Below are 12,373 nucleotides of genomic sequence, written 5' to 3' on the forward strand. Positions count from 1 at the left end.
TCAGTAACCGGACCCTTCTCATTTCCTCACTACCAACTGGAAGGCGGATCCACTCTGGCCTGATACTGCAGTCTCCTTGGGAGTTTCCACCATCGCATAGCGCTGCCAATCGCAAGTACCCTTTATGTGAGAGAGCTTCTCTCCTTTACTTACATGCAGGCTGAGATAACTGTGTAGGACTCTTACTGAGTGGCCCCTGTTAACCTGTGGCAGCTACCGCATTCTAATATTCTAAACACCTAACCGCAGTCTATGAAGCAATAGTACTGTGCCGACCTGAATTATTTTCTCCTGATCACGTGATGGTAGAATCTCAAACTCACCGTTGAGGTTGTGAGTGACGCCTGAGATTCATATCTGATTGATCCTATTATCCCGCAGTTGAGATCCACTGTTGAAAAAATTGCAGACGTGACAGTATTACAGCACCAGTAAGATGGATCCAGCGGAACTCGCTAGACATATGGTTTCTTTATCCCAGAGAGTCGAGACCCTGTCTGCCTCTGTGCAGGACCTGCAGCTGGAGAACCAGAGATTGCGTACTTTGGTTAACCAAAACACAGGTGCTGCACCTCCCAGAGAGGGACCTGAACCCAAGATCTGTGCCCCCGAACCCTTCTCCGGGGATAGGAAATTATTCCGTCAGTTCATAAGTTCGTGTAGACTCATGTTTGATCTACGTCCACGCACTTACTACAATGACCGTATAAAGGTACTCACACTCATTTCCTACCTTAAAGGGGAACCCCGAGCCTGGGCCGAGACCTACTTTGATGAAGAGGATGAGGTCCTAGATTCTTTCCCCAGATTCATGGAGGCCATGGCACTCCTCTATGATGACTCTAGTAAACAATTGACCGCTGAGACTGCCATCAGAGCACTCAAACAAGGCCGCCGACCAGTCGAAGATTATATAGCCGAGTTTAAACGGTGGGCCAGGGAGACGGAGTGGAATAATCTCAGTCTTCGTAACCAGTTCCGCCTCGGCCTCTCGGAGGCCTTGAAAGATGAGATTGCCCGTGATGAGTTACCTCCCACCTTAGACGACTTAATCCAACGCTCCGTTACGATAGACCGCCGCCTCCGTGAACGGAGAGCAGAGAGAGTCTTCACCCCCACACCAACCGTAAGAGGAGCCAGATCTACCCCTAAAGAGGAGCCAATGGAGCTAGGAACCCTACGGGGACCCCTCACGCCGGCTGAAAAGGCCAGGAGACGCACGTTGAACCTATGTCTCTACTGTGCCTCCCCTGACCACGTAGTAGACGACTGCCCGGCGGTTAAAAAGAAGACAGAAGGTAGGGAGATACATATCTGCAAATTGACACATAGTCTCTGCCACCGCAATTCTTACATATACATTTCTCTCAGCTTACAGTGGGATACCGAGAGGATTATCGTCAAGGCCATGATAGACACCGGAGCCTGTGGCAACTTTATAGATTCACATCTGGTTAAGTCCAATAAAATACCCCACACCCTGAAGCAGAAACCCGTCTCAATTACTTTTTTAGATGGGTCCACATCCCCTTCAGGACCAATCTCTCACCACACCCAACCACTGCTTGTGGCCTGTGGAGAGGGTCACATCGAACACCTTATCTTTGATGTCATTTCCTCTCCCATGTTCCCTGTAGTACTGGGGCTTCCCTGGATCAGACTTCACCAACCTTCTCTCCTCTGGCCTATAGGGGAGGTACAGTTGGATTCCCACTACTGTACCACCACTTGTTATCCATACACTGCACTTATGCAGGTCGCTCCCATGGGGCTACCTCCCCATCTCGCTGAATTCGAAGACGTTTTCAGCCAATCTGGTGCAGCCACACTTCCCCCACATAGACCCTATGACTGCCCAATTGACCTTATCCCAGGCAGTCCTCTTCCTACGGGCCGCATTTATCCGCTGTCCCAACCAGAATTAGTCCACCTGAAGGCCTACTTAGATGAAAATATAAAAAAGGGGTTCATAAGGCCCTCAACCTCACCTGCTAGCGCAGGGATGTTCTTTGTGAAAAACAAGGATGGCGGATTAAGGCCAATAATTGACTACAGAGGACTCAACAAAATTACCATAAAAAACCGCTACCCTCTTCCACTCATCCCCGAACTGATCGAGAGGTTACAATCATCCCGTATTTTCACCAAACTTGACCTCAGAAGCGCATATAACTTGATCAGGATCCGGGAAGGGGATGAGTGGAAGACGGCATTCAGAACCAGGTACGGACTGTTCGAGTACATGGTAATGCCTTTCGGGTTGTGCAATGCCCCGGCGACGTTCCAGCATTTCGTTAACGATATTTTTCGTGATCTGCTGGACGTCTGCGTGGTAATCTATTTGGATGACATTCTGGTGTACTCGGACAGTCCTACCGACCACAGGAGGCACCTAAGATGGGTGCTGTCCCGTCTTCGAGTCCATTCCCTTTTCGCTAAAATAGAGAAATGTATCTTCGAACAGCCTTCCATTTCCTTCCTGGGATATCACATCTCCCCCCAGGGGATTCAAATGGATCAGTCCAAAGTGGAATGCATCCAGGCCTGGCCTGTGCCCCACACACGCAAAGCACTCCAACGATTTCTAGGCTTTTCCAACTACTACCGGAAATTTATAAAAAATTTCTCAGAGATAGTAAAACCCTTGACAAGACTAACCAGTACTACAATACCCTATACATGGTCCTCCGACGCCCAAAAGGCTTTCGAAATACTCAAACAGAGGTATACCTCAGCTCCCATACTCCAATTGCCCAACACCGATTTCCATTTTGTTCTAGAGGTTGATGCTTCCCACCTCGCCATAGGAGCAGTTCTATCGCAACAACCATCCCTTTCTGAACCCTTGCACCCAGTTGCATACTACTCCCGAACTCTAAATACTGCTGAAAAAAATTACCCCATTGGGGAAAAAGAGCTGTTAGCTATTAAGGATGCTCTGGGCAACTGGAGACATCTTTTGGAAGGAGCCAAACATCCCATCATGATCTACACTGACCACCGCAATTTACAGTTCCTTAAAACTTGTAAAACCATGTCGGCAAGACAAGTACGGTGGAGCCTTTTTTTTGATCGTTTTGTCTTCCATATATCTTACAGAGCAGGTTCCAAAAACACAAAGGCTGACTCCCTCTCCAGGTTATACGAAGAGAGTACTGACGCAGAACCTCCTGCCTTACTACTTCCGGCAAATCGGTTTGTGGGACTCGCCACAGGATTCAAGGAGCTCCTAAAACATGCTCCCTCTGAAGGGGATCCTCCTGCTTCTCCTGGGTTGACACCAACCGATGGATTCCTTTTCAAAAACGACAAACTTTACATCCCTCCTAGAATGCAACCTTCTGTCATTCGACTCATGCATGACACACCCCTAGCGGGCCACCCAGGCATCACCAAAACGTTGGAGCTTGTACGCAGAAGATTCTGGTGGCCAGACATGACCAAATCAATCCACGAATATGTCTCCACCTGTGATGTCTGTGCCTCTACCAAAACCGACAGAAAGCCTCCCTACGGGTTACTAATGTCACTAGAAACACCCACCAGACCTTGGGAGATTGTCTCTGTCGATTTTATAGTCGACCTCCCTCGCTCAGAGGGTTGCAACACCATCATGGTTACTGTCGATCTATTAACCAAAATGGCTCACTTTTCCCCACTTAAAAAATTACCATCATCAAAAGAAACCGCCCAAACTTTCCTCAGCCAAGTCCTTCGATTGCACGGTTTACCCTCCGCGATTATTTCCGACAGGGGCAGTCAATTTGTATCAAAATTTTGGAAGGCACTATGCACAGCCCTCCAAGTTGATCACAGGATGTCGACCGCATACCACCCACAAACTAACGGCCAAACAGAGCGAGTAAACCAGTGTCTAGAACAATACATTCGATGCTATTGCAGCCATCTCCAAGATGACTGGTTCGATCTACTACCTCTGGCCGAGTTTGCATACAACAATTCAATGAACTCCTCCACTCAATACTCTCCTTTCTATGCAAACTACGGTTTCCACCCCACCAACCTGCCCCCTGATTACTTACCCGGGAACGTTCCTGCAGTTCAGGACTATCTCGAATGTCTAAGAGAGACTTCCCTTGCAATACAAGGTAATCTGAAGACCGCAAAAGAGCGACAAAAAAGACATTATGACACTCGACACTCTAATCCCCCCGCATACTGTGTGGGAGACAAGGTATGGTTGTCTACGAGAAATCTCCGCCTTAACGTGCCCGCTAGGAAACTCGGTCGCCAATACATCGGACCATTTCCCATCGAGAAAGTCCTGAATCAAAATGCGGTACGCCTAACTCTCCCTCCCGACTGGAAAATCCATCCCTCTTTCCATGTCTCCTTGCTTAAACCGTACAAACCTAACCGACTCCCCCTTAGAGCCTTCCCCCCTGGTCCCCCAATTCAGGTCCAGGGTGAAGTTGAGTACGAAGTAGACAAGATACTCGACTCCCGTAAAAGGGGATCATCTATACAGTATCTCATACGATGGAAGGGTTATACTCCTGCGGATGATTCTTGGGAAGACTCGCGGGACGTACATGCTCCTAGATTGACCCGTTTGTTCCATCGTAGGTATCCTGATCGGCCTACTCCCAGGGGGAACTCCGGAGGCGTTCCTTTGAGGGGGGGATACTGTAATGCCGCCGACGCGACGGCCTTTTGTTCGTCTGCCGCGGTCCTTGCGTTCCACCGTGGAACGCGGAAGACGCGCGAACTCCGGGTTGTGACGCGCCGGCTGCGTTCCACGGTGGAACGCGGAAGTCATTCGGACCAATCAGAGGTCCCTACTGCACTTCCTGGTTCCATTTAAGGGGGCTGGTGAGACGGCATGGCGTGCTGTAATTGTTGTCGGTACGCCTGCTGCCTCACCACCTGTGTATGGGATCTCCAGAAACCGACCCTTTCACCTCTCCCCTGCTGTCATCTGGGAGACGGATCCGCACCGCAACCGGACCCGCTCCAGTTACCCCGCTGCCATCCGGAGGACAGATCTGCTCAGTAACCGGACCCTTCTCATTTCCTCACTACCAACTGGAAGGCGGATCCACTCTGGCCTGATACTGCAGTCTCCTTGGGAGTTTCCACCATCGCATAGCGCTGCCAATCGCAAGTACCCTTTATGTGAGAGAGCTTCTCTCCTTTACTTACATGCAGGCTGAGATAACTGTGTAGGACTCTTACTGAGTGGCCCCTGTTAACCTGCGGCAGCTACCGCATTCTAATATTCTAAACACCTAACCGCAGTCTATGAAGCAATAGTACTGTGCCGACCTGAATTATTTTCTCCTGATCACGTGATGGTAGAATCTCAAACTCACCGTTGAGGTTGTGAGTGACGCCTGAGATTCATATCTGATTGATCCTATTATCCCGCAGTTGAGATCCACTGTTGAAAAAATTGCAGACGTGACAGATGGTCAGCATATTGGGAGGTTGGCTGCCTTGATGCCTGTTTGTGGCCTGGTTGGTTTGGTCATGTGGTGAATGGAAATGCAGGGAAGGGTCAAGTGTGAAAAGGCCCTTAGGAATCGGGTGGAAGTAGGAGTTTCCTTTGACCTGATTGCATACTGAAAGTTGTAAGTGTGAGTGAATATTTTACTGTAGATTTCCTATGAGGGAAATCTTGACCATCCTCTTAAACTCTCTTCTACAGATGCACCTCTACCCCCATCTACCGATGACATCTCAGCGTAGGCTCCATCACAGCAGTCCCCACTGACTGACAACTCTTCCTCATGGCACTCAGGGAACTTCTTTCCTGGTGCCAACTACCCAGAATGGGTGTGGCAACACCACTGTGTGCAGGGGTCAGCCAGTCCCTCGCTATGCATAGGCTACTCAGGTGCATGAACTCTGTGGGAACATAATTAGACAATACAGCATGACATTTCAAACTACAAAAATTAGACTCCTCCTTAAAGGCGCATACAACTAAACATTATTTTGTACAGGATAAGTGTGGGTTATCAATTCTTCACCCACTTACAACCTCCTACTTATTGTCTCTTTACTTACTTTTTAATGACAGTTATTTTTTACTCTCTTCAAAGATGACTCAAGACCCTCAGAAAGTATTAGCTCTCCCAGGGTCAGAGTTGTGTCAGCTCTCCCATTCCGACCTGGAAGATGTGGTCCATGTGTTATGTGCTCACTTAAAAGATATCCTGAAGCAGAGAGATGATGCTCTGGAGGTAAGAATAATAGTATTTTGCTTGTGTGTTGTGCTGTAATAGTATCAGAATGTTTTATTTCTTGCTAATACACAATAATACGGTAAATTCACCTGTATAACCTTAGTTAACCTAAGAAATTGAGTTATTAGAGATTGAAAGTGCAGGCTTTGCATGATTGCCCAAGAGCTATCTTCAGTCATGTTAAACCTTTCCTCACTATCATATCCAATTTAGACTCTGCTGTTTTTATTAAGTGTATATTTGTTTGGGGCCAAAAGTTTGCATCCTGCTAACATCAGTGTAAGGGCTCTTTCACACTTGCGTTGTCCGGATCCGGCGTGTACTCCATTTGCCGGAATTACACGCCGGATCCGGAAAAACGCAAGTGAACTGAAAGCATTTGAAGACGGATCCGTCTTCAAAATGCGTTCAGTGTTACTATGGCACCCAGGACGCTATTAAAGTAGTAGTAGTAGTGGGGAGCGGGGGAGCAGTATACTTACAGTCCGTGTGGCTCCCGGGGCGCTCCAGAATGACGTCAGAGCGCCCCATGCGCATGGATGACGTGTCCATGCGATCACGTCATCCATGAGCGTGGGGCTCCCTGACGTCACTCTGGAGCGCCCGGGGAGCCACACGGACGGTAAGTATACTGCTCCCCCGCTCCCCCGCTCCCCACTACACTTTACCATGGCTGACAGGACTTTAGCGTCCTTGCAGCCATGGTAACCATTCAGAAAAAGCTAAACGTCGGATCCGGCAATGCGCCGAAACGACGTTTAGCTTAAGGCCGGATCCGGATTAATGCCTTTCAATGGGCATTAATTCCGGATCCGGCCTTGCGGCAAGTGTTCAGGATTTTTGGCCGGAGCAAAAAGCGCAGCATGCTGCGGTATTTTCTCCGGCCAAAAAACGTTCCGTTCCGGAACTGAAGACATCCTGATGCATCCTGAACGGATTTCTCTCCATTCAGAATGCATGGGGATAATCCTGATCAGGATTCTTCCGGCATAGAGCCCCGACGACGGAACTCTATGCCGGAACACAACAACGCAGGTGTGAAAGAGCCCTAAGAATCAATAAGGCTTCTTTTTACCTCTTTTACGACTTATCACTCATGTATTCTTTTTATCATTCAGCTCAAGACCCATTATTATTAAAAACATGATTTGCTAGTGTACTCACAACCGAGCAGCTAGAGGTTATTGGACAGCTGATATACTGTATATTGCTGTAGCTGTATTCTACTTTTCCAGCTTAACATCATAAACAAATAAACATTTTAAGAGCTATAGCTGCACAGTAGCATAAAGCAGCAGGTGGTGTTCAATTCCTGCAAGTACGGGACATAAGAGCAGCCAAAAATGAAATTGAAAAAAACAAAATTGAAATGCAAATACCTTTTTGTTAAATACTTTAATTTTCTATTTAAATTTTAACTCCAAGCATGGATAATATATGACAAAAATAGAATTAAAAAATCCCTTTGTCATTTAATTTTAATTTTCATCACACATACTGCAATTTTATGGTTAAAAAAAATGGATAAATGAAAGGCAAAGTGACATTTTAAGATTAATTTTTCATCCCTGAATGCTATTTCTGTGACAAAATGAAAATGAAAATGACCAGCATCACCTGCTGCTGATTTAATTTTCATTTCATGTTTTTTAATTTATATTTCTCATTTTTTAATTTTCTTTTTCAAGTTGTTCAATACTCAAATAGATGTTAATTAGTACTAGTGGGCATGGCTCAACATGTAATTAGATGTTAATCAGCCCCAGACTGAACATAGGTGATAAGTGGGAAAAGGGGTAAAAAGAAACCTCAAGGCTGGTCATTAATAATAACAAGCCTAAGGCCTCTTTCACACGGGTGAGATTTCCACGCGGGTGCAATGCGTGAGGTGAACGCATTGCACCCACTCTGAATCCGGACCCATTCATTTCTATGGGGTTGTGCACATGAGTGGCGATTTTCACGCATCACTTGTGCATTGCGTGAAAATCGCAGCATGCTCTATATTGTGCTTTTTTTTACACAACGCAGGCCCCCGTAGAAGTGAGTTGCTAGGAGATGATCGGGATGGGGACCCGATCATTATTATTTTCCTTTATAACATGGTTATAAGGGAAAATAATAGCATTCTTAATACAGAATGCTTAGTAAAATAGGGATGGAGGGGTTAAAAAAAAAATTATAATAATTTTACTCCCCTCATCCACTTGTTCGCGCAGCCCGGCTTCTCTTCTGTCTTCTTCTTTGATGACTAGAAGGAAAAGGACCTGTGGTGATGTCACATGGTCCATCACATGATCCATCACCATGGTGATGGACCATGTGATGAGCGCAGTGACGTCACCACAGGTCCTTTTCCTCCTGGTCATCAAAGAAGAAGACAGAAGAGAGGCCGGGCTGCGCGAACAAGTGAATGAGGTGAGTTAAATAATTATTATTTTTTTTAACTCTTCCATCCCTATTTTACTAAGCATTCTATATTAAGAATGCTATTATTTTCCCTTAAAACCATGTATAAGGGGAAATAATAAAATCTACACAACACCTAACCCAAACCCGAACTTCTGTGAAGAAGTCCGGGTTCAGGTTTTGGGTACCAAATATGCAGATTTTTCTCAAAATGCATTAAAACGCTTTGCACTCGCGCGTAAAAAGCGTGCATTTTCCCGCAACGCACCCGCATCTTATCCGGCAATCACACGCGACGCCCGTGTGAAAGAGGAATAAGGCACCTTTCACACGGGCGAGAATTCCGCGCTCGGTGCAATGCGTGAGGTGAACGCATTGCACCCGCACTGAATCCTGACCCATTCACTTCAATGGGGCTGTGCAGATAAGCAGTGATTTTCACGCATCACTTGTGCGTTGTGTGAAAATCGCAGCATGTTCTATATTCTGCGTTTTTCACGCAACGTAGGCCCCATAGAAATGAATTGGGCTGCGCATAGCATCCGTAAGCAAGTGCGGATGCAATGCTATTTTCACGCATGGTTGCTAGGAGATGATGTTAGTAAATTGATAAATGTCAATTTGCTGTATTATTTTCCCTTATAACATGGTTATAAAGGAAAATAATAGCATTCTTAATACAGAATGCTTAGTAAAATGCTGCTTCAGGGGTTAAAAAATAAAAACAATTAACTCACCTCATCCACTTGATCGCGCAGCCAGCATCATCTTCTTTCTTCTTCTTTGAGGACCTGCAAAAGCACCTTTGGTGACGCCAGCACAGGTCCTGCTGAATGAAGATAGAAGATCCTTCTATCTCGAATGTATTGTCGCGCGACATTGGTGCGACAATGTTTTGCAACAAACGTGGCAGTGTAGTTGTGCGACTTATTGTCGCGCGACACATGTCCTCGTGTAGACCTAGCCTTAAACCTGAGTTAGCAAATCTGAAATGGAAGACAAGCTCTAGACAAGAGGAAATGTAGTTGAGATCCTAAGGCCTCTATAGAAATGGCACTGAGTAGATAAGGTCTTGGAGTTCAAATGAAACCTAAAGAAGGAGCTATGGATATTGCTGTAGCTCTTGGCCTCTTGAATACCTGTCGATAGATATCAAGGAATGTGGTAGGTGAACCAATCAAGCATAGTACGGACAAAAAAGGATCAGACAACATAGGAAGACTGAAACAAAACACAATAGCAACAATGAAGTAAGCAACGTCAGGCAGAGACAGGAGGGGTGTGCAGAAAGCAAACAGGAGTAAACAAGGAGGAATCACACAATATACAGGTGTACAACAACAGATGCGGAATACCATGCACCCTCTTCTTATTTAAATACCCCCCCTCTTTATACCCAAGGTTGACATCACCTGCACAAATGATCCCTGACAAGGACATAAATAGTTAATATTACATGCTTGAATCATACAATTACCCCAAAGCATGTCTTAGTCAGTTTTAATAATTGTTTATCCATATATTGAAAGTTTACTCAGTTAAAGACTATTTTGACAATCATCCACTATGGATCAGAAGGTTACAATTTACATACAGATATTCAAACATATGATATATGCAAATAACCCACATGACAAAAATATGAAGATATAAGGCTACTTTCACACTCGCGTTTGGTGCGGATCCATCATGGATCTGCGCAAACGCATCCGTTCAGATAATACAACCGCATGCATCTGTTCAGAACGGATCCGTTTGTATTATCTTTAACATAGCCAAAATGGATCCGTCTTGAACACCTTTAAAAATCAATGGGGGACGGATCCGTTTTCTATTGTGCCAGATTGTGTCAGTGAAAACGGATCTGTCCCCATTGACTTACATTGTGTGTCAGGACGCATCCATTTGGCTCAGTTTTGTCAGACGAACACAGAAACGCTGCAAGCAGCGTTTTGGTGTCTGCATCCAAAGCGGAATGGAGGCGGAACGGAGCCAAACTGATGCATTCTGAACGGATCCTTATCCATTCAGAATGCATTAGGGCAAAACTGCTCCGTTTTGGACCGCTTGTGAGTTCCCTGAACGGATCTCACAAACGGAAACCAAAACACCAGTGTGAAAGTAGCCTAAGCCTAGAATATAGCTTTTCCAAATAATAAACTTTAAGTGATTACTTTACAGCGGCATTCAATCATCCGATGGGACCAACAGAAAAGAACGACTGATCCGAGGTCACAAGCAGTGTCTCAAAATGTGATTTCTGATCCAAATGCTTGGCAAAATCATTCTCTGCGCATTGCAGATCTACAGAGCAAGCTACGTCGTGTACGTCAAGAGCTGTAAGTCATATGTAGAATGATAGATCTTATGTGCATCCTCTGACATGTATGACAAGGGGCTGTATATATCAACATTAATGAAAATATTTAAAAAACTAATTTGGCCAACAATGGTGCCTTTGCAACACTGGGGTCCTGTCAGTAAATCCTGACAGGACTCCTAGGAGAGACAGTAAGAGTCCTGATACCCCGCGCCCACAAATCTCCCTGCATTAGTATGTGTTCATGGATCAATCACAGTGTGTGGGCAGGGAGTTCAGGACTCTCACTGACTTGCCTAGAAGTCCTGTCAGGATTTACATTTTCTTTTTACTCAGAAATTCTGCTCCATATCATATAAAGCTATATATAACAGACAGGCCGCCACCAGGGCAGTACTGGCGGTACTGCAGTCAGGGACCCTGCACAGTGGGGGCCTTGGCAGCCTCATTAATATTCACTTCAGTGCAGCGAATATGAAGCTTTGCTGGATATAGTTTGGAAGAGGAGCCCTCTGTCAGCACATAATAGATTTACTGAAGAAATTATTTTACCATTACACTACAAACCTGTCATGTGAAAGGGCTGAATTTTCTGTGCTACAAAATCTAGCATAATGTTAAATAAATAGTATATTACCAAAATAAAATTTAACCATTTACCAATCACCTTGAATAATGTGTTAACGCCATTGTATTGTTTATTATTAGAGATGAGCGAATTTTTCAAAAATTCGATTCGCCGGTTAGCCGAATTTTTGGGTAAAGATTAATGTCGATCCGAATATATTTGCGGCGAGTTTTGTTACAGCTATTTCTTGATTGCTGAGAGCCTTTATAGTGGTGTAGAACAGTAACATGCATAGGGAGTCTGCTTTGGTAGTTAAATAATACTGTGACTCCGTATGATATGCAGATAACAGGCGTCGCTCTTAGAATCACTGCACACTTCACTTATTTGGGCAGTCACGGGGCCAAAACTGACCAAATAACTCAAGTATGAACTCAGCCTTACAGGTCGATGTTAGCGCCAAGAAGAAGCGCACTTCTTTTACACCGTCGGCAGCTGATTCCACAGCTGTTCAATAAACGCTTAAACAAGTAGAGCCCCCCGACAGAGTGCAACGGGTGTCAGCAGTAAGTTTGTCTTGACGTCACTGATTAATTTGCCCTTCCTCTGATCCAACAGAATAATAACCCACAAAAAATGTATCCTGTCTGTGGAGCATCTGCCTTCACTCGGTAAGCATTTGGTCAGTAATCCATCAGTATTACTAATGCCAAAAATAACAGGGGTTGATCCAAAACAGAGATGACACATGAACGTAATATTTGCATGTTTTATGTGTTCTGTACCCACTCCTGCTTTTGGCTACCAAATCACAAGCCTATTCTGATGGGACCATACAGGCCTTACAGCTGCTACACAGAGAGGATC

The 12,373-nt window shown here is 45.3% G+C and overlaps 1 protein-coding gene across 1 annotated transcript in view; it reads left to right on the plus strand.

Annotated features, from left to right (window-relative positions):
• Positions 1 to 12,373, plus strand: part of CCDC88B (coiled-coil domain containing 88B) — a 264,648-nt gene that overhangs the window by 138,145 nt on the left and 114,130 nt on the right. Inside the window, exons 7-8 of the mRNA XM_040409106.1 lie at positions 6,066 to 6,206; positions 10,800 to 10,957. Of these exons, the coding sequence (XP_040265040.1) occupies positions 6,066 to 6,206; positions 10,800 to 10,957 (299 nt within the window). The remainder of the gene's footprint in view (positions 1 to 6,065; positions 6,207 to 10,799; positions 10,958 to 12,373) is intronic.

The sequence above is a fragment of the Bufo bufo genome, chromosome 10 (assembly GCF_905171765.1).
Source record: "Bufo bufo chromosome 10, aBufBuf1.1, whole genome shotgun sequence".
Taxonomy (NCBI): domain Eukaryota; kingdom Metazoa; phylum Chordata; class Amphibia; order Anura; family Bufonidae; genus Bufo; species Bufo bufo.